The sequence below is a fragment of the Accipiter gentilis genome, chromosome 16 (genome assembly GCF_929443795.1).
Source record: "Accipiter gentilis chromosome 16, bAccGen1.1, whole genome shotgun sequence".
In the NCBI taxonomy this organism is placed as follows: Eukaryota; Metazoa; Chordata; class Aves; order Accipitriformes; family Accipitridae; genus Astur; species Astur gentilis.
Genome location: NC_064895.1, coordinates 8,182,978 through 8,210,631, shown reverse-complemented (window position 1 = coordinate 8,210,631; position 27,654 = coordinate 8,182,978). Strand labels below are relative to the sequence as shown.

Genomic DNA, 27,654 nt, shown 5'->3' with positions numbered 1-27,654 from the left:
GTGACTTGATTGCTTTGCGTAGCTCCTTGCCACCTCGATCATTTTTGGTGTGTGCACTGCACGCGCCAGGCAGCATAACTCTGCCTTGCCTGTGCTGTCACCTGTAGGCATATCAGCAACTACCTTCTTGCTCTAGATAGCACGAGCAGTGAAGAGAAGATCATTACATACATACTTTACTTCAGATGAGGGGGAAGACAGTAGGTTATATGAGAGCTGGAATATTTTAAGTGAATAGATTTTTTTTCTCCAATATTGGTCTGGTAACTGGCAGGAATCCAAAGTAGGTGTTATGAAATTTATACAATAGCACCTATCAATTTTCCTACAAGCCTAATATAATTTAATGACCTTTCTGTATGCCGTTCTAACAAAACTTGAATATCAGGATTCCTGTTTTATAAACGCCTACTTTATTCCTCAGCCACTGCAATCTAGTATATTAATATGGTCTCAGTTGATTTGTAACAGTATTGTTTTAGCTTTATAATGACAGATTAAACAAATAAATTTAATAAGATTACTCTCACAGAAGGGTGCAATTTTCCAGCAAACAGGATTGTGGAGCTAATTTTCTGGAACCCACCCCCCTCAACTGCCTTACCTAAAGCATATGCTGCTAACCAGCACATCAGTTTTCTTCATGCCCCTTCAGAAAAGCAAAAATGACACTAAGGGCAGAGGCAAGGCAGACAGAAAGAGACCTAGCCTCTACTCAAGGAGCAAGAAGCCCTTCTGTAGCTTTAATAATGATCATTAATATAATTATTAATCATTATTATTTTCCTTGCCTGGGCTTAGTTAAGTTCAGGAAGTATTTATTTCTTATGCCTTTGGCTATGTTTTTGACCTTATTTAGTCCATGAAATTAGAAGCAAGTGACTGCCACTGATACCAGGAAGCTAAGGGAGGAATTTTGCTCTCCAGTATTCCCCCTAAGATATTGTCATGCCCTAGCTCATGTACAGGCTCTCAGGGAAATATCAGTTACTGAAAGATTTCTTTTTTATTTTTTTTTTAGTTCTCTATGAAAATGTATGTTAGGGCATTCTGACCCATACCCACATGACCATAACATTTGTATCCCCCAATGGCCACTTGTTCACATTCAGAAAAATCACAGTCCTTTCTCTAACTACTTGTTGAACAGTAAACTGTCAACATAAAAAAAATAAAATCACTTGATGCTACCCACTGGAGACAAAACGGTGGAAGCGCTTATAAGAACCTTTGAGCAAAAGGCATTATTTTCTGATTAGATTTTAAATGTACCAGAGTTTTGTAAAACATACCTAACTCTTTTGAACACAGTGCTCTTTTCTCCAACGTCATAGAGAAAGGAAAATGCAGCTGCTTTTGGGGGGAACCTTTATATTAAGCCAGTCTCGCTGGCTGGCTGTTGGATTGGTAGGGAAAGAGTGACAGCTTTGACTGACTAGCAGAAAAGTAGCCAGTACTGATTATCTAGACTAAGGGCCAAAGGGAGAGACATAACAGATTGCAGCAGCCTTTTGCAGTTTATTTTTTTATTAAAGCAGCACAAGTCTGTTTCCTGCTTCTTCTCATTTTCTACTCTAGAAAATTGTTTACAAAAATAACAGTACACAGTTGCAACAGAAACAATAATAAAAATATCAATAGGATTTAGGAACTTTCTTGTTGGGTGGTAAAAGCATGAATTTGCTTTAATAATATTTAACATATTGTAGGTTTCATCATGCCTGTAACAGACATCTTCGCTAAAAGTTGATTTCTGTGAAGAAGAGCTATGATGTTTGTTACGTATTCCATGATTGGGGAAAGAATTTCCTGAAAAATCAAAAACTGGCAGATTTTGAATTTGTTGAACATTACATAATGAAAAGGAATGATTTCTCAATCAGGTTGGATCAGCCATGTTTCAGGGTTGTGCTGCGTTTGGAATGCTATTCTTTGTAGTAGACACTGAACTACATGAACATATGTGGTTTGAATACCTTTAAAGAGTCCTTCCTTGTATCCATGCTCTTTTTATGGAACAGATTTCCTGAACTGGGCTTTTTCCCATGGTATATGTGGTCATATGTTTTCACGGGAACTATATGGCTTCACACAAGTGGCTAGGAAGCTTACTTGTTGGGGAGAGAGGAGGCCTGAGAAACAGGAGCAGCAAAACAGACTTTGACCGAACTACATCAAATGGTACAAAGAACATTCCCTTTCTCTCTGATAAACTAAAGTTAAACATTTCAGCTTAGTCCAAGTTTGGTGTAATTTAACTCACAAAATGGATTGATGTTTTAGTTTTACTGCAGTTGTGGATAAAAGCAATTACTGAAAAGTTGAACTTTACTCACTGGTTAGAAATTCTGATTTGTGTTAACTAACCTACCTTGTAAGTGATGCTAAGTACATAGGGTATCAAAGAATTAAAATGTTACTTTAAAACTAGTCTGAACTTGTACAATAAATATGGTTGTCATCATTGTTGTTCCCCCCCCCCCCCCAAAAAAAAACCACAGATGGCGATGTATTTCTATGCAAGTACATGAACCTAGAAGCATCCTGGGGATGAAATCTGCCTCAGAGGCAGTTTCATTCCCATTGCTCCAGTGCAGTATTAATCAGATGACTGACAATAACAGAAGCAAAGTACTACTTTACTCAGTACAAGTAAATTTATGGTTATATTGTTATATGAAGATAAGACTGCATGTTTCCCACCTACCAGGTAGAAAAGAGGAAGCAGGTAAAGGAACAAGAAAAAAATAGTTGGCATACAGAAATGTACAGTAAAGGTCTTATTCTTTCTTATAATGTGGGTTGAAAGTACTCCAAAGGACAGTCAATCTCTAGGAAATGTTCTGAAGAACAGTAATTTAGAGATTCTCTGTTCTGTTAAAAAATTTTTACTGTGATTTTTCAGTACTTTGAGATCACTAATTCTCTGCAAATTTAAGGGATGCCATCAAAAAAAACATTTATAAATGTGTTCTGTCCTTTGATCAAACTGTAATTAATACCTGGTATATATCAGCCATTATATTAAAATTCTTCTGCTGAATATATTGTCTCTGATGACTTGTAGTAATTTACTAGTTCAAAGTTAGGTTTATGCTGAACACTCCAACGCTGCATTGTATTTGGAAAGCAACCAAGTTGTTTGATTAATGCTGTAACTAATGAAAGTATCTTATAGATTCGTGACCTATGTTCCTATGTTACAGTAGCCTGGTCCTCTCTCCTCCTGTTCCTTATAATAACCTTCTTCCCACCCCAAGTAATATCTTCGCTTCCTCTGTAACATCTGCTAAGCTTCCCTATTCACAGTACACTTGGCTCTTTCCCATGTCCCCTAAACCCCAGCTGCTGGGGAAGGAGCAGCTTGTATAACAGCTGATTTCAACATAATACTTCTGCTGATTGGGAGACCGAACAAATCTGATAGTTGCTGAGCTTGTACGGCTGCCTTTCCAATGGGGGTCTTAATTTGGGTTTCTGTTTCCTCTGCCCAGATGCCAATATTCTCAGATCTTTTAGCAACTTTTCTTCTAGGTGTCAAGCTCCCTGTTGGAATGCAGGACAGTGGGCAAGGGTGGTGGTAATAGTGCGTAGGAGAGTCGGAGAACTGCCAAATGGCCAAGACAGTTCAGTCACATATATTTAATCTCCTTATCAAAGCAAAATTTAAAAGGAGAATGAAGTAGGAGCAAGGGAACAGCTTGTGTGTGTGTGTCCTGGTCCACAAACGGACTCCAGATTAATGGCACTGGCACTGCTTCAGAGCCTCCCCAGTATTTCTGAATTTACTCTAAAGCAACCCCATTCCTCCCAGCCCATCCAGAGCTACTTACAACACACCCCTCTCTGATCCCGCAAATGACTCCCCCTACCCATGCCCCACAGTCACATATCTCCTCTCCCACCGTGCCCATGCTCCCTCCAAAGCCCTGCCCCCAGCCTTGGTGCTAGTTCCTACCCCAGCCTCCCAGTTCAACCCAGAGCCTCCCAGTCCTGTGGTCCCGACCCTTTCCACCTCCACTTCTCCTGTGGGACACTCCTGAGCTCAGTGCCCCATACCCACCTGCCTCTTTCCCCAGCCACGTCCAGGTACTGCAATTTACAACAGTATGTCTGAGCTGATGCATTGCCCTTACGTTCTGGATTTGTTCCCAACAGTCACTTGGACCAACTTGGTGGCTGCTGTGACAGCTAAGCATGTGCCTTTCCTTGGGCTTCTTGCTTGCTAACACAGATATCAATGTTGTAAGTGATTCTTGCAAGCATCGAGACCTGTTCACATACCAGAAATCTGCACTGGAATAGAAGTGAGCACTTGAGCTTATAGGGCTACTGTGGTGATCAAGAAAGAGGAGTGCTTACTTGAGAAGAGAAACTATAATGGCTTGACAAGTTTTACCCAGGAAGGGGAAGGCCAAGAAGGGATATGATTGCTCTCTATAAATATATCAAGGAGGTAAACAGCAGGAAGAAAGTAGAGTGATATAGTCTAAATGATATTGTGGGCTTAAGAATAAACTGGCCATGAGTAAATGTGGGTTGCAATTTAGTAAGATGGTTTTAACCATAGAATCATAGAATCATTTAGGTTAGAAAAGACCTTTGAGATCATCGAGTCCAACCCTCAACCATGCCCACTAAACCATGTCCTGAAGTACCCCGTCCACTCGCTTTTTAATACCTCCAGGGATGGTGACTCAACCACTTCCCTGGGCAGCCTATTCCAATGTTTGACAACCCTCTCAGTAAAAAAATGTTTCCTAATATCTAACTGAAATCTCCCTTGCCTCAACTTGAGGCCATTTCCTCTTGTCCTATCTCCAGCCACCTGACAGAAGAGACCAGCACCCACCTCACTACAACCCCCTTTCAGGCAGTTGGAGACAGTGATCAGGTCTCCCCTCAGCCTCCTCTTCTCCAGGCTAAACAACCCCAGTTCCCAAAGCCGCTCCTCATAAGACTTGTGCTCCAGGCCCCTCACCAACTTGGTTGCCCTTCTCTGAACATGCTCCATCCAAGACTGAGGTTCTGAAACAGCATTGTAAGAGCAGTGGAAACAAAAATAACCTGCCTAGGTTTGGATGGAATTTGTCATATCATGAATGGGAGAGGCTCAGCCTCAATAGCACTAGAAGCCTGGTACTTGGGGACTACCACTAGCACACCAAATTTTCATCTGTAATGCACTGCCTCACCACACACTCCCACGCCTGCCAGAGCCAGGTGGAGTATTCTAGATGGTTCTTAATAAATGCCTTGAACACTAATAATATCACTTTACTTTGTGGTGTATCTATCTATTAAAGCAACCTGCTATCATCTTTGCCTTCTTTTTTCCAGCAGCTGTGAAATGATTTGATGGTTTTAATTATTTTTCATAATAACCCCCAAATTCCTCTCTTGATTAGCCTGCTAGATGAGGTTTCTATTTAGTACATATTCTCTAACTTGGTGTTTGGTTTCCCTGCTAATTATCTCACATTTTTTCTGTGTTAAGCTGCATTTGCCATCTGCTCATCCAGTCACAAAAAAATAATGGAAAACCTTTTGAATCTGATTGCATTCTCTTAATTACTTGCTCTGTCTCCAGTTGTGTTATTACCCACATATTGGAAGATCTTGGGCCAAATAATTGATAAAAACCAGTGAGATTCCTTTGATTTTGGCTGAGCCATGGTGACACATACAGAGATCCTGATCTTTCACTTCCTACTGTTCTTTATTTTAAGTTACCTGTCTTTCAAAAAAATAAATGTCTGAGTCACACTTCCCTCAATTTTCATATACAGTAATGAAGCTGTGTTTCCCACACTTAGACCAAGCTCCTACTGTGAATGAGTATTTCATTTAGCTATACTCTGAGCGTACTCTCTCCAGGGAATTCGTACGCAGTTAGTAGCACTTCCAAAGAGCTTCAATGTTTCAGTAAACATGAACTGAGCATTCATTTGTGGCTATGCATATGTGAACTTCTGCAGATGTTTTGCAATGCCAGTGCTTTCAGCATTTTAAAAAACCCCACTAAATTCCCATATGTATCTTTTCTTCTTTTTCTGGATCCATTGATTATTCCTGCCCCCCCCCCCAGCTTCTCAGTGTTTCTGTATACTATTTTCATGTAGTTATTTTAAGCCTTGCACCTTGGTGCTTGTTACCTCCTGGTAGTTGTTACCTTACTTAATGAAAAATATGTTCTTTTTGTGAGTTGGTCTCTTCGGTCCTAGATTCTTGTTACCAAGCTCTTTCTCACAAAGTCCATTCTTATCCTTTGTTCCTGTCTGTATATTTGGGGATCTTTTGCTAGATTCTACTTAGGAAAATCTCTTTCTTTCACAGTAGACTCTCTTATTTCCAAATCAGCTGTATGGGATTTTGGAGCTATTACAGTAAGGAGACCTACCATGCAAACTATATAGAACAGTTTCTTTCCCCTGTGAAAAAATGTTTCATATAAGTATAACCCTTGTAGGTTCTTAGTTTGAGCAGTGTGACGAAAATGTCATGGCAAGGACATGAAGTCATAGGGAACACGGGTTTACTGCAACATTTGATCTTGTGCATCAGCAATAATAATATTATTTTCAAAGGCCTTTTTAAAAAGCAGAATTCGGGCTTCTAGTTAGCCGGACAAGCAAGCTGAAGAACTGCTTAAAAAACACCTGGATTTGCTCAGGGCTACCAGTTCTTTTGCATTCCTAATTATTGTTTCAACAGCAAGATGCCATTGATTTCAATTTTTCTGTTTAATAAAAGAAGTATCAGCTGAATGGTTACTGTAAGCATCGCATTCAATGCCTGCAACATGAGGTGATGCTAATTTGGGGATTTGCCTGAAGCTTTGTTTGAGAGATTATTTCTTCTCCCCTCTCAAATGTAATTTAACTTTTTCACATGTATACTTGTCTTTTCCAATTTTCTTAATTTATTTATGCTGCAACTTATGATTGCATTAGCATGATCAGAATATGTATATTGTGATCTCTCTTAAGCGACAGAAAATAAAGTAAAGAGGAGGGAACAGATATTCTTAAATTTCCTTTATTTTTGCTGTATGGGCATTTAAGGATCTGCTAATCTGGGCCGATTTCAAAGCAGACACATTTCAGAAAATGTATAAGAGTGTTTTGTTCCACTGAAATCAGTGTTAATATTTATCTGTTTGCTTTTGTAGGTTTTGCATCCTGTGTAATTATGTGAAAGCATGTAATTTCACATCTAGAATTTTATTTTATTGTTGTGAAAAATCATTTAACTAATTATTTATTTCAATGCTATGGGACCAGATGGAACTAAAATTACAACCCTAGAGAAAATCTTGTGTGCCTTCAGAACATGGAAAGATAAAAAATATGTGTAGAAATGTTTTATGAATATTCTCAAAGTATTCAGATTCCTCCAGGTAGTTCAGATGTTCAATGAATTTTTGTTGGATTATTACTGACATCATAAACGTAGGCTAGACAATTTCTACCATAAAACTTCATGTAAGTTAAAGCATTTCTAAGTCTAATGGATAGATTCATGTTATTAATAGTACATCATACTATTCGTTCCTGAAGACTGTATGGTTATTAAAAGGGCCTGAAATATTAATGAAGAATTATCCATATTGGGAAACTTGTTTATGTTTAGACCCCATCTTAGCCAGTGTTGTGCTTTGCTGTTTTTCATCCATATCTGAGGTGCCATAGTTTTCAAAGTCAAACAGAACTTGCCTAATTACATCATCCAATAACTGAAATATTTTAAATAAGAAAACTTGGATAAATAGTGCTGAAAAATAGTTATGGTAAATCATGTTGTTCTTTTTTAAGGATGAAGTATTAAATCTGACAGGCAGGTAATTTCACACCTGTGTATGTCTGTTTTCTGTTGATTAGTAAGTCAGTGGTGTTTCTGTGATTAAGATAATTTAGCATTATAAACTAGTCATGTATGACATTTATTTATGAGTAAATTGTGTATAATTATTTATCATTTTACTGTTGAAAGCTGGATCATAACTTTTTCACTACTTGTCTCTTCCAATATTATCAATATTATCTCCTTGTTAATAATGATCTTAGTTTCCAATTTTCAGGAATTTACGCCTTAGTTACATCTTGTATATAATTTTATGAAGGCCAGTAAAATTGTGGAAATCACATGGTATGCATGTTTATAATCTCTAAATTCATGCCCAGTCCTTCAGATAACCTCACTTAAGTGACTGTTTAGGGGTCAGTCAGCAGATTTTAGTATGGTTATCTAAAAGAAAAGGCTGCATTAACAACAGACTTCTGGTAATTGAAACAAATTTTCTCCCATTTAAATATTCAGGCAGAAAAACAAACTGAGGGTGGCAGTTTCTTGGCATAGACTTTAAGTGCTGAATCACAAAGAGAAACTGCTCAATTAATCTGTGATTTTTCTTTTTTTTTTTGTGTGTGTGTGTGTGTACATAAACTTGCTTCCAGTATCTTGTTCGGAAGTAGAGAAAAGTTCTTATTATTTTAAGATTGAAAGAGGCAGTTACAGTAGAAATTTTATTTAATGGATTTGGAAGAAAAAAAAAAGGTAGTTCTGAAGAATAGAAAGAAACTGATTTTTCTTTAAACTCAATTGACTAATCTGAGAAATTACAGGCACTTAATACGGACTAGTGTCTGTTCTAGACTCCTGCTTTTTTACTGTCTTGAAAGTGATGTGTAATTATACAGCTTCATCTTATGTTTGACACAACAAAACATTTAATTTCCAAAAGGCAATAACATTCAGATGGGGCTATTAACAGTATTCTGCCCTTAGGCTAGACTGGTCAATGAAAGTTTGCTCCAATGATGATAATGCCAATGATTTGTACTTAATTAACTGAGTATATTATACATTAATTTAATCTTGAGATTTTTATGAGGGTTTTAATACATTAATAACAATGTCTAAAATACTTGCAAGGCTTGTGCTGAGATTCTAATTTCAGTGATTCTTACAGAATCAGACAAAATCATCCCATATGAGTTTTGGGTGTTTGCACTTCAGGTTCCCTGAAGTTTCTAAGCAACACATAGATCCGTGATACTTAGCAGTTAGAACTATGGCATAGTGTGTGTTAACAATTTTTATTTTGACCTTAGATCTCCTTTCAATGATTGTGCTCTGTACATAGACTCCTAATACTGCAGATCTGTACTTCTTGCAGCTAACTATTAAAGAAATCACCAGACCATTACAAAAGTATAAAGGAAGCGAAGGTCAAATCAGTAACAGAGAATACTAGCTTGCTGCAGTAATCTAAAAGGTGAGGTTGGCTGAAAGAGGTACACGTTGCTGTGTACGTGATGTACTGAAGAAAGAAAAGGGACTCGTACAGTTGAAAATAGTAAATTTAAAGCTGTTTCAACTTTGCTTTTGGCTATTTAGGGTTGAATTTATGAGTGTTTCTGCAAAAGGATCAGAATATTTTTTAGTCATTGAATTCTGTATCTCAATTTTAGCTTCATGAAATTTCTAGACTCAACTTTTTAATTGTAGTTTTGCATCTTTTTGTTAAAGGATGTATCTACAGTTCTGATTAATGTTCATTTAGGTGCAACTGGAATTTTGGATTGGTTTTGTTTATGAATGTTGATAAGGAATGTTTGCTATGGGAAAATTTCATGCATAAAAAGTTTCCAGATGTGCCCAATTTTGCACCTTGTTCCAGCATGGGGGCTTTGTACAGATGTGGATGCTCGCTTCACCAGAACAAGTTAGGAGCTTGGAGTTGAAGTTAATAGTTGTTTACAGAAAATGGCAAACTTTTTTTTTTTTTCTGTTTAATTCACTGGAAAGTTTATACTACCCCCAATAAATCTTTATTTTCTATTGTGAAAGCTAAAATTAAGTACTCTTGTTATTTTAAGTTTAGGTCTGAGTCTTGCAATGGGCTCTTTGTGCCTTTGTAATAGTAATGACAGAGGTCACATTTGTATATACAGTGAGATCAAAGTGTTTGAAGTCATCAACACAGCAGATGATTTATTTTTTTTTTCCTGGCAATGTTCAAGATGGAAAGGGAAGCATATTTTTTTGCCAGTTCACTTTTAAATTTTTCCAGATTAAGTTTAGTAACACTTTCTCATTCGGCAGCAAACGCTATAGAGCAGATACTTGTTTCATTTTTTTAAGTCAAGTTTAAAGTTTCACACTAAATTTGCGTTTCTTGTGTATTTGCTCGCTCCCACCTGAAGACAACATTGCTGATGGAGAGCGGAAACCACATGGAAGCTCTTCTCCTGAGATATATAGATATATTTAGAAATGTCATTAGATCTCAAAAGTTGTTAGACTGGTCAAGACAGAAATCCTTACAGAGGATAGCTCAGTGCTCTTGTAAACAAGCCTTGCTCCCCCCCAGCCTGTATTGAAGAAGGAATCCATAGCAGATTCCTTCTCAAAACAGTAGAAAAGGCTTATACAACCGATCAGTCCTTGAGCTGTGGCCTCTAGCTGTTAGGAGACATGGCCTGGCAAGCCAGAGTTTGCTGCTGTGACCTCCTCGAGTAGTTACTTAGCATGAGAGGTCACTACATATTTAGGAGTGGACCAGTTCAAAGCTTTAGTTGTGTATCACAGTCCTTTTGTGTTTGAGTGGCCTTTTATTAGGATCTCAGAAGTGTATCCACAGCAATGAAGGCTGGCTGCACACTGGGCTGTATCAGCGCAGCTAGTAGGTTAAAGGGTGTGATTATTCCCCTCTTTTTGGCACTTACAGATGCTGCAATTGGAGTAGTGCCCAGTTCTACCCCCTGCCCCACCCCAGTGTAAGAAAGACATAGACAAATTGGAGCATTTCCAGAGGATGGTCACCAAGATGGGTAGGCTACTGGAGCATATGATGCACAAGGAGACACTGAAGAGACTTGGGTTTGTTCAGCCTGAAGAAGAGAAAGCTAAAAGGAGAACAGAGCTAATTGCTGTCCTCAGCTGCTTAATGGGTCATTACAGCCAGATGGAGCCAGACTCTTAATGGACATGCACAGCGAAAGGACGAGAGGGAATAGATAGATGTTGCAGCAAGGGAAATTTCAATTAGACACAAGAAAAAAACTCTTCGTGGTGAGGGCGGTCAAACACTGGAACAGTTGCCCAGAGCAACTGTTGATTCTCCTTCCTGGTGGATTTTCAAAACTTGAGTGGGCAAGGCCCCAAGAAACCTAATGTTACTTCCAAGTTGGCACTGCTCTGAATTGAGGTATAAACTCTAATGACTTCCAGAGGTCTCTTCCAACCTGTACTGTTCTAAGTTGATATACATTACTGACTTTACTTCAAGGACATCATTCCACAGTCTTGTGCAGATGTGGATACATCCTGAACTTGATCTCTTACCTCTTCCAATGGTTACATCATTTTTTTGTACACCCTTTTATTTCAAATTACCTCCTTACATCTGTTTGTCAAGTCCCCACTCCATTTAAATGCTTTTGAAATCTGATTCCTATTTGAGAGAAAAGAAGAAAGGAGGGAAAAAAATCAATTTAACTTTCAGAGTACCAGAGTACCAGAGTACGTGATCTGCCCTGTAACTGTGCTGTCCCATTCTGTATATTTTGCTGTCTATCTATTTGGTTTTTCATTATATCATGCTCAACTTGGGTTTGTACCATTTTTACTTGTTCTTATGAGGCTCTGAGATTATTGGTGGAATCTCTTAAAATTAACAAAGTGAAAGAAGAGAGAGGGAAAAAAGACAGAAAGTAGAGGAATGGTGATAGATAGCCTGGCTAGTTTTGCATTAGTATGCTGTTGAGATTTGACCCTGAGTCTGCTGAGCTCCAATGACACTTACATTGGCTTCAGAAGGTTTTTGGAGCCAGCCTCTGGTGCAGACTGTCTTCAGTTTTGTATTTCACAGCACTCTCATGGGTCCCCACTCTCACAATTTTTTATCACCATCCTTTCTCTCCTTGGTGTTTTTCATAAAGATGCAACAATGTGATTAGGGGGCGGTGAGTTTCTTTCCCTTGGCTGTGAGGAATATGACTCACTTTAACCTTCAAAAGTCAAATACTAGAAAATGAGTGTAAAAATGAAGAGCAAAACATGTAGATTTTCTCTTTATAAACACATCTTCTGGTCTTTTTTGGATGCATGCAGGATATTTGGACTCTCCACTTTGATACTGTGCATTTCAAATGTGTATCAGAAGTGTGCTAAAGCACATCCATTTTATTACTGTGTTTATGACCACTCCTCTGGAAAGAAAGTATTTGTGTTCAGATCACCAAGAGAAACATTAGCTTTTTTTTTTTTTTCCCCTTTCTTGAGTGGTTTACATTTTGCTTTTTATTGCTTCAGTTATTTTTGTTTTCCTATGAAAATATTTGATTGTCTGGTCTCATAATTCTTTTCTGAAATATCTTTTGGCTTGGTTAATGCACGTGTAATGTGTAAACTCCATATGGAGAAGGATCTGATGTGCAAGTACTGTGAATAGATTCTGGCATTGCTTTGAGCATAAACCTTATATTTTTATCTGGGGAATATAATGGGCTCTTTGTGGTTGCTCTATGCATTTGGTTGGATGTCAGTTCATTTGCTCAGAAACATACAAAGTTTGCTGCCAGGTTGGTTGGTTTTCTTCTGCTTTAGGGTCATTCTATTTTAATAATGGCTCCTCTGTATTCTATTTTTATTTAAAGTTCTTTCAGTACCTGCCCTTCTCAGGGCTACTCATTCCCCTTCCTCTGTCTTTCCCAATATAGCCCAACTGCTAGCCTCTCACAGGCAGCTGTTTTTTCTATTGTATTTTTCCTGTTCTCCAAAACTCCAGTAGATATTTGTTTTTCCTGACCACAAGACCTGATCCTGGGCAGTAAAAGGCCCTTTGTTATGAATACCCCAGTTAAAAAGAAAGATTCAAGAAAGCTGAAATTGCAAACACAAGGGAATCTCATCTTGAGAGTGGTCAATACTGTAAGTGATCAGCAGTGAGAGGCAGGCAGGCAGGAAAGTAGGCTCTTATACTCAGCGAGAAGTGCTTGTAGAAATAGTGTCAGAGGGATGAAATACATTTATTGGCTATATCCACAACAGTTCTAAACAATTGTTGTTATTACATTTTTCAGTATGTTCTGCATGGTGAACTGACTGCTGGTAGTTATTTTTATGTGTAAATACTGTTCTTCAGAAGAACAAAAAAGGTTTCAAGATAGATATGTGTGTGTGTGTATGTGTGTGTGTGTGTGTATATATATATATATATATATATATACACGTGTCACAACCCATGCTGGACAGACCAGGGAGGGGTCATGGTGAGTTCAGAATTCCATCAGGCTAAATTAAGAGGAAGTAACACCAAACGATCAATCAAACATTTTATTTATGGCAGAAGCTGCCTGAACTTGGGAGGCAGTAACAGTAGGCGGTGGGGTCTCCCACAACAGGAACTGGCATGAAACTACCTCAGTAACCCATAACCACATATACATCAATCCAGGGAAGACAATAAGGCGAGCCCTCCCATTGAGTCAGGAGGTTCCGAGCAGACCCCCCTGCTTTCTAGGCTCCTTCTCCGAGAGGAGCCCAGGGGCAGCTGGATCCGCTCCTCGTCCCAGACTTGGTCAGCGGTTTATGTCTAAAGGGATGAGGTGTGGGGAGTACGGAAAGAGAGAGAGAGAGACAGAGAAAAGAGAAAGATTTCACTGGTCCTGGGCCCAGCATTGGTCCCGGGCCCAGCATTGGTCCCATCAGCCAAGGGGTTCTGTCAGCCCAGGGGTCCCATTCTGGTGGGCGCGTACACGTGGAGCTTCAGTTTGTGCCCTTTTGTCATCCTTGCCTCTCCTTCAGGCAGGCACTCGAACTCATTAGGCTAATTAAATGTCATGCACACGGTTTGTGCTTTCAGACCCTTCGGGAAATGGGTTGGTGGGCTTGGGGGTCGTTTGGGGAGTCACTTCTCCCTCCCTGCAGGCATGACCCTGGTTTGATCTGTGGCCATCCCTGGGGAGCTGCCCCGCTCAGCACATCAGAACCGGGAACTGGGCGTCCTCCGGCCCGGCCACCGCGCCCTGTGGCTGAGCGGCTCCTTGCCTGCGGTTTGTAGTTACGCAGGTTTGTGTTATGCAGAATTTGCCCTGCCACAATGTTTGAGACATTAAGTCTTTCAGTCCCTCCCATGTGGTGTTGCTAAGAAGCCGTGCAAGCAAGTTCTGTTCCTCCACAACCACAAAAGCCAGGCCCCGGTCTCTGTCCGTCGTCATGACGGGGGTTTGAGGAATTAACTCCGTCCAGTCTCACAACACATAAATGTGTGTGTACGTATACATGTATAATTGCATGCTATTCTTTTGATTGCATAACTTGAAATTATTTTTGTTTATTTCTTTTATGACTGTTCATGGAAATGGGCCCAAACAATATCTGAGTCCAGATAGAGTTGCTTTCTCTTCTTGTACTATTTGTCAGCACTCAAAGTACTGTAAGAAATACAGTGTTTTGGTGGAGGGTCATTTTGATTTTTTTTGCCACTTCATAATTTCAAACAAAAAGTTGTAAGAAGCACCTGGAGTGCTTTGTGGATTTCACTTGGTTTACATGGATTACATGAATAGGGCTCTTACTGCAAAGGCAGACCAACAAAGTGTCCTTGACTTGTTTCATTCTTATGATGGTGACTGCTCGAGTTACCTCTAGTCAAATTCCTCTCTATAAGGATGAGGTGAGACCTCATTTGAGTCAAGAAAATAGTGTTGCCCAAAATTAGGCCAATGGCATTCTGAGAAATATGAAAAGGATGTAAGAGTGTAAATATTCTGCTCTACCTGGTAGTCAGGGAGTTCAGGTTGTGTACTGTATTCAGGGTGGGGCACTTGTAACTTTAAGATATGGCTAAGTTGGAAAGACTCCAGGGGAGAACAGCAAAGATGAGTATTAGCAACCACATCTGTGAGGAAAAACTGAAGGCTTAGAATAGAAAAAAACAGGAGCTGAAGGAAACAATGAGTATCTGAACTGGATACTATTATTTTTTCCTAAGTGCATTAAAAATTTTATTCTCCATCTGCATAGCTGAAAGCAATGCCTTTTTTGGGCTATATAGGAAAAATCTCTCCAAGTTTAGCAACAGAGATAATTTACCTAAAGAGGGTTGTGTTCCCTGTCATTGGAGGTTTCAGAGAACACTTTAGAAAAATTTCTGTAGGTAAAGCTCAAAAGTGCTTTGCAGAAGAAAAGGCTAGTCAGATTTTGTAGGTGTCTCTCAATGCCTTACCTACATGGGTGACTGAACACTGAGCAGGAGATCTCCACAGGATTTGCTCTAACATTGGTGTGGAACAAAGAGGATGACTGTGAATGGGAGAATCTTGGTGGACATAATAAAATCTTGCAGTTTATCCTATAGGTCTGTCATATTGCTATTTCAGCTGATGGTATTGTGCAGCGGTGAGATATCAACAGGAGGAAAAAGCTACAGATAAAGACAAAAAGTGTAGGATTAAAACTAGACATGAATAGAGAGACTGGAAAATGTAGTTCATTATAGAGTCAGCTTTTATTGCCACTATTATAGCCGTGTTTAGATAGAAATGTTCGATTAAAATCCTGAGAATGGTTGGAAGTCTCACAGTTTAGCCTTAAATTATACCTTGCTTTTCAGCTGCACTACATCTCAATAAAATGCATGGCTACTCTATGTCTGTCTAAGTGTCGCAGAGTTCCATTTCACTGACATCAGTAAAATGATGTAAAGAGACATTGATGAAATAGTATCAGAAACAGTTGCATTTCTTGCCATTAGAACGAAAATCTAAAGCACTGTCTGCTAAATTTCCTCACTGGAACTTGATCTATTTTTTCATTGCTTTTAAAATTATTATTATTATTTCACACAAATGAAAGGGGAGGAAAAAAAAGCAACTGAGAATTGTTTTTTGTAAGGCCATCCATATTTCTCTGTGAAACAAAAATAATTTCCAGTTTTCCTCTGATGCATTCAATTCGGGATTCAAATAGGCAGTGATATTCAGTAATTATGTAACAGGGGTAAGTTGATTTAGACAATAGTGTGAAAAAAAAAAGATAAATATAAGCAATAGAGAACATATATGTTTATAATTAAAATTTAAAATAATATAGAGAAGGGTGGCAGCAGGGAGGAGCTGCAAAGGGTCTCTGGTAGTATCAGATGAAAAGAGAGACGGAAAGGTCTGTTACACAAATGAAGTGGGGATACAAAACTGGATGTGTGGTATTATTCAAGGGGTAGTCAGAAGGGCTGACCACATCCATTTTCTGAATGCAGTGCTGAGCTGACAAATTATCCCCAGCACTGCTTCTCAACTTTTGCATATTATTTCTTGTCATACTGTCACTTCCATGTATCTGAGTCAAACTCATCCAGGTTGGACTCCATAATCTGGATAACCCCTTGCTGAGAGCATAGTGTACCTTAACGTATAATTAATTATTAAATACCATCCAGTATTTTCTTTAAACTGATTTAAAATACTACATGTTGACTTAGTCTTATTACATTGTATAGCTTGCATGGGTATTTTGAATTGTAATTTCTTCATAACACCTATTCTGTATCTTTCATCCAGCCCATACATTGTTTTCTTTATTGTAGCTCTTTATAGTAGATTTTATTGTACTTGCACCAGCTATACAAGAAAAGTATATACAAAGCAAGGAAAGGTGAACATGTTTAGGAGAATAATTTATCTTCACTTTAATTTAAAAATGAAAGTTGAACTCAGCTTTTTGGAGAAAGAATGTTGGCATTTACATGTCTGGGTTTATTATTTTTAGTTTTACTTATCATTTAGGTCAGACAAGAAAAACTATCAAAATAAAATAAATTTCTTATTATTTGGGGGGAGAAAAGAGCTTGTGTCTTCATGATAAATTTCATTCTTCAAAAGATCTTTCTTATGACCTGTTCTGTCAGCAAGTTCTTGTATCTGGGAAGATTATTTCTGTTGGCTAGACAATTTCAAAATGATAGAGTGAGATTAATAATATAAATACAGTTTTTCCTTGTTCTATTGATTTATTGGGTCCCAAATCTCTGAACACTCGCACATCTTAGTCATTTTACTTTTGAGAGCAATGACAAAGAAGTTAGTTACTCACATGTATGAGTGTTTGCAAGAACGAGCTTCTATGTTAAGTGCAGCTGATTAGCAACATATTAAAAAGAAAGAATATCTCCTGTGAAAGTAGCATTATAATACTTTAGATGAATCAGATATGTAGAGGCATAATCCATTACTAGGAATTGTGAGAAGGACAGGCTTAAGAAATATTTTGTCTGAAATGTGTAACGTCTCTGCTCTTATTCCATCACAACGCACAGTAGCTTAAGCACTTTCACTTTAGACGTCATTTCATCCAGCGTGGGCATACAAAAGTTATTTGTCTGAGGCTGAGATTTCACGATTCCCTTAAGCCGATCGATGGGCTGGCCAGTCCTGAAAAGAGCAGTCTTGGTCTACCTGTGTTTGGCCACGCATTCCCTCTTGCCTTGTGCCATGCATTAGCACTGTTATAATAGTCAGGAGACTTGGATCAGGGGACTGATCTTACCAAGACTTGATTTTATGAATTTATTTTTTTCTGAAGGAACGTGAATACCAAGTTGCATATGGGTCGACAGACAGTGTTCTCATTGGAAATAGGCAAACTGCGTACTGGGCTATGCCAGGATGAGTATGATCAGCAAATTGGGGAGGTTATTATTTCCCTCTGGTGCTGGTGATGCTACACCTGGAATACTGTGTTCAGTGGCTGGGGGTCCCTGCTTCCAGAAGCATAGGGAGAAATTGGAGGGAGTCTAGCAGAGGGCCCTCTGGTCACAGTAGCTGAAGGAGCTGGGCTTATTTAGCCTGTTAAGGTGGAGATCCATAGCAGACTACAGCTATTTGAGGGAGAGTTACAGACAGGATGGAACCAAAGTCTTTTTGGCAATGCTGACTGCTATAACAATGAAGAATGGCCACAAACTGCAGACTGAGAGATTCAAATAGGACCCTACGAGGGTAATGTAGCACTGGAGCAGGCTGCCCACTGAGGTTGTGGAATCTCCATCCTTGGTGGCTTTCAGGACTTGACTATCAAAGCTCCAGCTGAGTTGAACTTGTTTTGGCGACAGCCCTGCTCTCAGTGGGAGGCTGAACTAGGTGTCCTCCAGAGGTGGCTTATGATGAACATTTCTCTTTGCTGTGAATGTTATTGTGAAGATGTACCCTAAGACCTCTTACAACACAAAACAAGGAATGGGTACTTACAAAAAGCGATGTATTGATTTATCTCATGCTAACATAGGTTTCTAAGGCACGTTGGCTGGCTGTTTCTTTCCACTAATTGGTAAGTCTTTTAAGACTAGTTTAGATTTGGAACATTATTGCTGAGACATCCAACCTTAGGTGGGGTGCATCTCAGCATAAACAATGTCATTTCACCTAATGGATTGGTAACTTTTTACACTGTTGTCATGTCCTTTCTTGCTCTCATCTGACCCCAGAACTGAAATTTAAATTAGAAAATTTCCAAATTAGTAGAGGTGTTTAGTATTGAGCTATCTTCCAGAATGATCTTTTCTATCAAGAGACAGCAACTTCCTCACAGAAAAAAGAAGTTAAAATAAGTTTCAAGACATAGTTTCTTTACAGGATTTTAAGATTTCTGTATTTCTGTATAATGTAAACCTACAAACATTTCAGTGCAATGTGTATGTTTTATATGATTTTTAGTCTTAGAAACTTAGGACATGCAATCTCTCAACAATAACCATAGAATGTAGGGATCTAAATAGACTTAATTATTCCTCTCTCTTTCTCTCTCTCACACACATAGAGGCTCTGTGGAAAACAGTGCTCCGTACAACCTCTCTGTCATGTTGTTCACGTGCCTGGTAGAAGTGGCTGTGGTTTTATTTGTCACTTGATCTGTATGTGTCAAGCACAACTAAAAGGGTATCTAGTCCTCCCCCACAGTAGCAAACTACAGCAGGGAAATTCGTAAACAGAGCCTTGCTGGTGAATCATTCACATCCACAAAGCCTGCTTCTTACCAGTGTAGAAAGAGAGGTGCAGCTGTAAGTTTGAAATGATTCCCAGCCTCTAGAAGGCATACACTGATGAATTAAAACAAAATCCCGCCATGAACTCTCCCCAGGCATGCTGAGGTAGGGGAAGAAACACCTGGCTTGCCCATAAACATGGGACCTTAAACAAACGTCAGACGGAAGTCCGAAAAAGCAGTGGTCTGGCAGGGATAGTGCTGACACCTAGCTAGCTTTTGGACAACTTTCTAGCACCGGTCATAGCCACAAGCCTTATTTTGCGGTTAGACTATCTACCCTGCTGCGGATTTGCAATATTGGCACTAATTTATGTTAGTGAGGAAAAGAGGGAAGCTAATAATTTGTACTGTTGAGTGGGGACCTTTGGAAGATGGTGTTTAGAGCTGCAAAAAATGTCAGGCAGACTCTTTGGATTTGTAAAAAAACAGGGAAGCAGTTGTTAGCAGGACGTAGAGGATCAGCAAAAAGTCAGAAGTTCAGAAACCAAGTCTTGGCTTGTTCTTTCTTATCAATCACAATAATAAACTGCACACAGACAGGCAGCCCCTCTCAGTAAAACCTCAAAAAGATCTGAGCTGCTTCCTCTGCATCATTCAGATTGTGGTGTGTTTTTCATCCAGTGGTGATAGAAACAGGCCTGTGTTATCCAAGACTAGGCTTTTCATGCTTTTCACTGGGGCGTTTCTCAAGCTTGCCATTGGGGTGTTGTTCTCAGTTTGTCCGATCTGCTGGGGACGCTAGTGAGTCCATCAATGGATGGTTCAACTACATGTTTCATGGTGCTGAACTACCTGAAAATTAATTACTCTCTATCATGCAACTTTATGCTGTTTTAAAAGTTGTGATCCACCTATCAACAGCAGAGTTGCCTAGACAAAGATGATTTTTCTCGTTCCTTTCCCCCATGAACGCTACAGCCTCTGGCAGTAGTCAAAACCCAATTATTAACATTTTTTAAATATATGAAAGATGTAGGTTCAAGTACTGTTGCAGCAGTGGGTTACTGTGAGACAGCCTCTTATCTGTATGGAGAAAGTACTTCTAAATAACTGGCAATGTCACAATGGTGCTATAAAGGTCAATCTACTCAGTGTATGTGTTTCATATTCTATATTTCTGGCTTTTTTTTGCCTTGGAGTCAAGATCACAGCTAAGGTCCAATCTCCTATTTGTCATTCAAGGCCGGAGATAATTTCAGCAAGCTTTTGAATTGGATTTGTATATACCAGGCATGTTAAACTGCTTTTTGTACTGAATTTTATAAAAATGTATATGGGTGTGTGTGCACCTGCATATACATGTATTTGCTTCAGCATACTTGTTGCTGTGAGGGATGTAAAGTCACCATTTAACCCCAACCAGCAGCTAAGCACCATGCAGCCGCTCACTCACTCCCTTCCACCCAGTGGGATGGGGGAGAGAATTAGAAGGAAAAACAAATGAAACTCATGGGTTGAGATAAGAACAGTTTAATAGAACAGAAGGGAAGAAACTAATAATGATAATAACAACAATAATAAAATGACAATAATAATAAAAGGATTGGAATATACAAAACAAGTGATGCACCATGCAATTGCTCACCACTCGCCGACTGATGCCCAGTTAGTTCCTGAGCAGCAATCTCCCCCCAGGCCAACTCCCCCCAGTTTATATACTGGGCATGACGTCCCATGGTATGGAATACCCCGTTGGCCAGTTTGGGTCAGCTGCCCTGGCTGTGTCCCTTCCCAACTCCTTGTGCCCCTCCAGCCTTCTCGCTGGCTGGGCATGAGAAGCTGAAAAACCCTTGACTTTAGACTAAACACTACTTAGCAACAGCTGAAAACATCAGTGTGTTATCAACATTCTTCTCATACTGAAGCCAAAACGTAACACTATACCAGCTACTAGAAAGAAAATGAACTCTATCACAGCCGAAACCAGGACATGTAATTTTTTCAGCTAAGTGTTAAAATGGAGATTTCAGGGGTTTGTGATTTAAAATATACTGTACTGTCTTGTTCTAGGAAGACTTTTTTCAGTATATCAGAATTATCTGCCAACTTGATTACATTCCCTGTGATTTCAATTGATTCTGGTATTTGCATTGTAAACAATAGCTTTGTTCTACAGCTTGATACTAACACCTGAAGCAGCTCAATCTCAAGGGATACTTTAAAATACTTCCTCCATGTGTGTATATATTTGTACATTATGCAAAATATTTTTTAAGACAGCCAACTTCCAAATAGTGGTGTGTGAATAAAATGGTAATTGTACATTTAGAGACCATCTCTTATGGTGGAGTTTTATTTCCTTCATTTCTATACTTGAATATGTTGCAGAGTATAACTGCACATTTACACTGACTGTTTGACTTAGTCCTCTTACTTGGGAGGACTTGGAAGTCTTTATGAGAAACGAATATAATAATTCTGTCACTATTACTGTTTGCTACCTCCAAAAATAAAATATTAGGAGGCTTAAACTTTTTATTTGAGTGACTGTTGTCACTGCAGTATTGTACATCTACAAATACAAAAATGTCAGATGGAAGCAAAAAGTCCTGCTACATGAATGCATTCAGCTGGAGTCTATGAAGGTGATAGTTATATAAATGTAACTAGACATTTATATAGTTCTATTTCAAAATTCTTCCTGCAAAAACTCTTTTTTTGAAACTTTTTTTGCAGCTGTTAAAAAATGGGTCCTGGAAATAGAGTTGCATTTTTCATGCTAACCTTGTGTTCTATAAGTTTGGTTATATTTGGATGTAATTATGACAGATCTTAAAATCAAGAAATTGTAATTTATCTCTTTTTCTTTGCAGAGTCACAGTGTACACTCTGTGGGGAGCCTGAAGGTGAGCATGTTTTCCTACTAATATTTTTCAAAGCAGCTAGAGATGAACATTTGACTCAAATTATACACATATGCAATAGATCAGAAATGGTATTCAAATGATGAGAACCAATGAAAGACATTCTTCCCTATGTTAGATACCAAAAATGAATTGAATTAAGCTGAGTAAAGCACAGTACATGCTCCAGGCAGGAAATATCTTAAAGGACAAATTTTCCATTAGAGCAAAAATTGAAATATTTACTTCTTATTCTTTTGTGTGTTTGTCAAGCTCATTTGGGGTAAGAAAGAGTGTGAAGAGACATTTAAGGACATCACTTTGAGGATGGGAAACAAAGAGATTGGACCTAAAAGGGAAATCAGAAAATGTTTTTATATTTGATATTACATTTACAGAGAACTGTGAGAGGCTAACACATTTTAGCAGGTGAAGTGAATAAATATTGCTTCTGAAATAAGGATAATTAAGCGATAACTGCTATGGAGTGCAAATACATGCCCACATGAAAGTGTCTGTGGTTTGTTTAGTTTGGGTTTTTTCCAAGTGACTAATTAAATGCCAAGGTGAGACCCATAATTTACCTAAGTGAACACTGAAGCAATGAGATTATGACTTTTAAAGTAGGCCATTATTGAGGAAAATCTCTCTAATATATTTATTTATTAATATTGATGCTGTTATAAAGAAAATGTCAAAAAGCTGACCTTAGTTTCAAATCAACCATCTGGAGTCTTTCTAAGAAACATAGTTTGAAATAGCAAATGTAAATGCTGGAGCAAAGTACGTTAATAAAAAAAATAAAATTATAGGTTCTAGGCTGTTCCCAAAGACATTCAGCTTTATATCTTGAATAGTTTCTGAAAAACAATTTAAACTTCTATTATTTGATACATTTAGGAGGGAAAAGTTACTAAGAGATGAAGCCTGGAAGTGAAAGGCTTTGAGACCTTGCAACTAATGAAATAACTCAGTAAATTGAACATTAATTATCTGCTTCTCCTTTGTTATCTACTGACATAATTGTTTTAGAGATTTGTTTTGACTTTGCAATCCTTTAATAAACAGTTAATTCTTGATTTGTTCATTTTCTTTGTCCTTTGTTTGATAAATTTATAATAGCATAGATACACGTATGAAAAGGAAAAATAAGACAAGTGTTTGTTTGCTTTTATGATAAGGTTGTCCAACGTTAAAGTTATGCATTGGATTAGTTCTGTTTTATTGCATGTTATGCCTGCTTTATAACAATAATTCTCCTTTCTTTTCATTACTGCTCTTTGATACCTGTTCAGCTCTGCAAATTTTAATAAATGTATGTGGACTTTGTAAAAAGGGAATTCCAAAAAAGTTCAGTAATAAAAATGTTTGACATTTCTATGACTAAAAACCCGCAATCAAAAGATAATTATATGTATTGCTGTAGGAACAGTCCTCAAGAACATAATGTTCAGTTTTTAGCTGAGTAGAAATGAACTTTCCCGGGAGTGAATGTCTCCTGGATCACCATACTCTCCCCTCAAACACACTATTACTGGAATGCTAATTATTAATTCTCTGCTCAATTTTAAAAATATTGTCATTAATGTCAGCTTATATTAGTGACAAGTTTTAGAGTCTTAAGATTTTTCCTTGCCAAATTGGCACAATTTCTGATCTAACACTGAACATTTACAGAAGTTTTATATGTGATTTTGTGATGAAGACATAGTTTCTCAATAGATATGACTTAAGCTTTTAGAAGACCATTCTAAAGAAACTTCACATCTTTTGTCATGTAAATCAAACCCAAAAACCCAACAACTTAAACCTCAAAAAAAAATATATCATTTTCCTTTGGAACATTCTATACATTTTGCTATGGTTTCATAGTAAACTAATTGAATTACATAGAAAACTAGGGAAGAACTAAAAAATCAGCTTTTTACAATGTGTTAATTGGAATTTCTGACTTTCCTCTGTAGCCTTCTTCAGAAATTTAAGATACACTGTGGCTTGTAGTCTGCATTTTTGATATCTCAGGCAAATTCAGAGAATATCAGTTAATGGTAGATACCATTTTCCTCCAGGTTCCTTTTTTCCTCCTTTTCAGAAAAAAACCCAAAAACAAAGTTTGCTAAGCACATTAATGTACTTTAGTATATTAAGATGAATTTGCAAATCTGTAGGACAGATATGCCATCATGTAGACCTCCTATATCAATTTCCAAAGTGATAAGCAGATACTCATTCATTAAATAGTAGATGTGGAGAAATCTCCCTGACTTGGGAGAGAGGAAGACGAGGCTTCATGTCTTACCACTTCTGAGTTCCTCTGAAGCTATTTTTGCCTTTTATTGAAAAACATATAGACAGCTAGTGGTGAGTTTCTGAACAACAACATCTACCTTCTATAAGAAAGGTGGCAGAATGGAAGCATATTTGTTGTCGGTTAACCCCAACCAGCAGCTAAGCACCATGCAGCCGCTCACTCACTCCCTTCCACCCAGTGGGATGGGGGAGAGAATTAGAAGGAAAAACAAATGAAACTCATGGGTTGAGATAAGAACAGTTTAATAGAACAGAAGGGAAGAAACTAATAATGATAATAACAACAATAATAAAATGACAATAATAATAAAAGGATTGGAATATACAAAACAAGTGATGCACCATGCAATTGCTCACCACTCGCCGACTGATGCCCAGTTAGTTCCTGAGCAGCGATCCCCCCCCAGGCCAACTCCCCCCAGTTTATATACTGGGCATGACGTCCCATGGTATGGAATACCCCGTTGGCCAGTTTGGGTCAGCTGCCCTGGCTGTGTCCCTTCCCAACTCCTTGTGCCCCTCCAGCCTTCTCGCTGGCTGGGCATGAGAAGCTGAAAAACCCTTGACTTCATATAAACACTATTTAGCAACAACTGAAAACATCAGTGTGTTATCAACATTCTTCTCATACTGAAGCCAAAACGTAACACTATACCAGCTACTAGAAAGAAAATGAACTCTATCACAGCCGAAACCAGGACAGTATTGCAAGCCAGAAATTCTGATTGTCAAATTGGTCAACTGCAGTCCTCACTGTTCTTGTGATGGTTCATCCTTTCTTTAACCACCGCTTCCCTTTCAAAACTAGCAGTTTGGCCCTGGATTACCAGTATATCTAAGTGTAATAGGAAATGACTGTGTAAAACAGAGCTCTTCACTGGGGCCACTTTGCAAAGTTTTTACCAGTTAGTGCTGCACTTCAGGAAGCAAGTGGATTTATCTGCATACATGTTGTTGCATAGGTGTGGGACTATGTGGGTGCATGTTTTATAGAGTGAAAAAGTATCAGTTATGGGAGGGAGATATAAATTATCAGGTTTCACATTTCAGTGTTTCGCCTGTGGAATTTGTGGATCCGTGGATAAATGTGTGTCATGTGTCCTCCTTTGCAGCCCATCTAAAGAGAACAAGTTGGACAATACTGTTTGAGAATCAGTCTTTTGTATAAGCTGCAAAGGCTTATGAATTCTGTTTCAAAAATCATGGGTTTGCACTGTGTTATTGACAAGCACATCAGCTACCATTCCTGTCAGTGTGAGATGTTTGAAGACTAGGAGACCTATTTTATACTGGGAGGAAACTAAAGTTGCAGAAGGCAGATCTAGTGGTCTAATAAATCCCATTAGCGTAGCTACTTTGAGCTGCCCCATCTTCTGGAAATGCAAGAGCAGCAATGACATGTTTTCAGACCGATGACAGCAGTCGCCTTTGCAGAAGTGAACTGCAGCTGACAGATTATGTTGTCATGGTAAACACTGTTGGGTTGTTTTTCTTTTTTTTTTTTTTTTCCTCCTCAGATTTTAAGTGAGGAGGGCATGTTACAGACGTGTGTCTATCTCAGTTTTTGTGACAGGCAACATACTCTGTTAGAAAGACTGATGTAGTCATGAGAAGTTTAAGGAACAGTTATCACTGTTAATCCTTAGGCAGATGTTTCTGTTCTTTCTAACTCCTGGTATTTATTCACAGAAGTTTTTGAAAGGCTTATATTAACACATATAATTTTCTATTTTATCAAAGCAGCAAACCAGTAAGTTTGGTGGCAGCTAAGATTTCAGTAGACCACTCTGTCTTCTCAAATTCTATGCAAAAGGAAGCTTTTCTTCCAGGCTTTTTTAATATCCTTCACAACTCCAGTAGTGATTTACTGTTTCTGTTCATGGCTTTTGCCTCTGTATTTTATGATTATTCTGTTTCTTTCCTTGTTAAAGATAAATGGCCAGTCCTGTACAGTACCAGTACTTTTCAGCTTTTGTGAAAATAGACACCTCTACGCATTGTTTGACAGCACAAGCTTTATCTGAACACATGATCTGGAAAATGTGGTGTTAAAAAGGAATACCGCTGAATGGGGATGTTTCCAGTTAAGTTTGAGAATAATTAATACAAGATCTGGCTCTGTCCAACTTCTCAGTCTATCGCCTGTTTTAACAGAAGAAAATAATGATAAAGATACAACTTCAGGTAGTCCTTTAGCTGCTAGAAGCTATAGATTACTGGATCCAGGGAAAGCATCATTATACGTTCTGCTAGTGGTGGTTATGGGGGACAGAACACTGGGAACACTGGCCTTTGATCTGACCCTCTGTTGATGGTCTTAAGGGCTTGTTGGGTTCCCATCAGTTTGAGATAAACAGTGGCTATGCGTAGAATTTTGTTTGGATATCGATGGGAGAGAAAACCCAGGTTAACTTTGCTGTAGGTGTTAAGCATTCTGTCCTGTTACTGTGATGCTGATAGCAATTTCCAATTTATTTGGAAGTATTCCATGATGAAAATAAGCTTCTATGTGTAGAAGCTCCTGAGGCATTATGAGAGTGGTAGAAGTCGCTGAGCAATTATGCAAAGACTGTGGAGTAGGTGGTAGGCTGTCCTACCTATTGTTCACCTCTGTTATGTGGTACCTCTTGATCTTGCAGTCTACATACAGACTGTAGTATTCGTATCTCATTCTACCAGAGGTATTATGTGGCAAATGTCCTTTCAATACCACAGCATTTATTAATCAAGTCTGGCTCGCCATGCATTGTAAAAGATACTGATATACACAAAGGCTATGAGTAACAATACTTCTCTACTTTGCTGGGACCTATATTAACTTGAACATCATAGAAAGCAGACTCAAGTTTTATTATGAACAGTTCAGTGAATAACTCTAGCTAGGATGATGGTTAAAAAACCCAAGCAAAATATGAATATTTGTAAGGAATGAGTTGGAGAGTACAATGCGGTACATTAAAACACTACTTGTGCATACTAGAACTACTTTAGCCTGAAATACTGAGTTGAATCTTTGCTTACCACCAAAAGGGAATATAACAAAGAGTTTAGGAATCTAGAGATATATAGTAAACTTACCAAGATACATAAGGAGCTATCCCACATGAATGAATATTGAGATGGTTTGCTCCATGTCATTTACAGAAAGTACCAATCAAAAAAAAAAAAAAAAAATCTACTGCACTTTCCTAATACTGTAGTAAATGATGCATCCCATTTTCCATGGGATCATGGAAACCATGCATTCCAGTTTCATACTATATCAAGACCAAGTAAACACCCAAAAGTACAACAAGTATAACTGAGAAAAGCAAATACAGTTGTGGAACTTTCTGCCACAATGTGACTTCTGAGATTGAACTCAAATTCAATTAGCACTGCATATTTCAGTGAACAGTAGGAATGTTGGGACAAATTTGGGATAGAGGGAAGTCCAGTTGTTATCAACATA

At 38.4% G+C, this 27,654-nt stretch overlaps 1 protein-coding gene across 1 annotated transcript in view; it reads left to right on the top strand.

Moving 5' to 3' along the window:
• The window catches only part of DLGAP2 (DLG associated protein 2), a 478,161-nt gene that overhangs the window by 207,953 nt on the left and 242,554 nt on the right, over nt 1-27,654 (top strand). Inside the window, exon 3 of the mRNA XM_049818620.1 lies at nt 21,864-21,896. Within this exon, the coding sequence (XP_049674577.1) occupies nt 21,864-21,896 (33 nt within the window). The remainder of the gene's footprint in view (nt 1-21,863; nt 21,897-27,654) is intronic.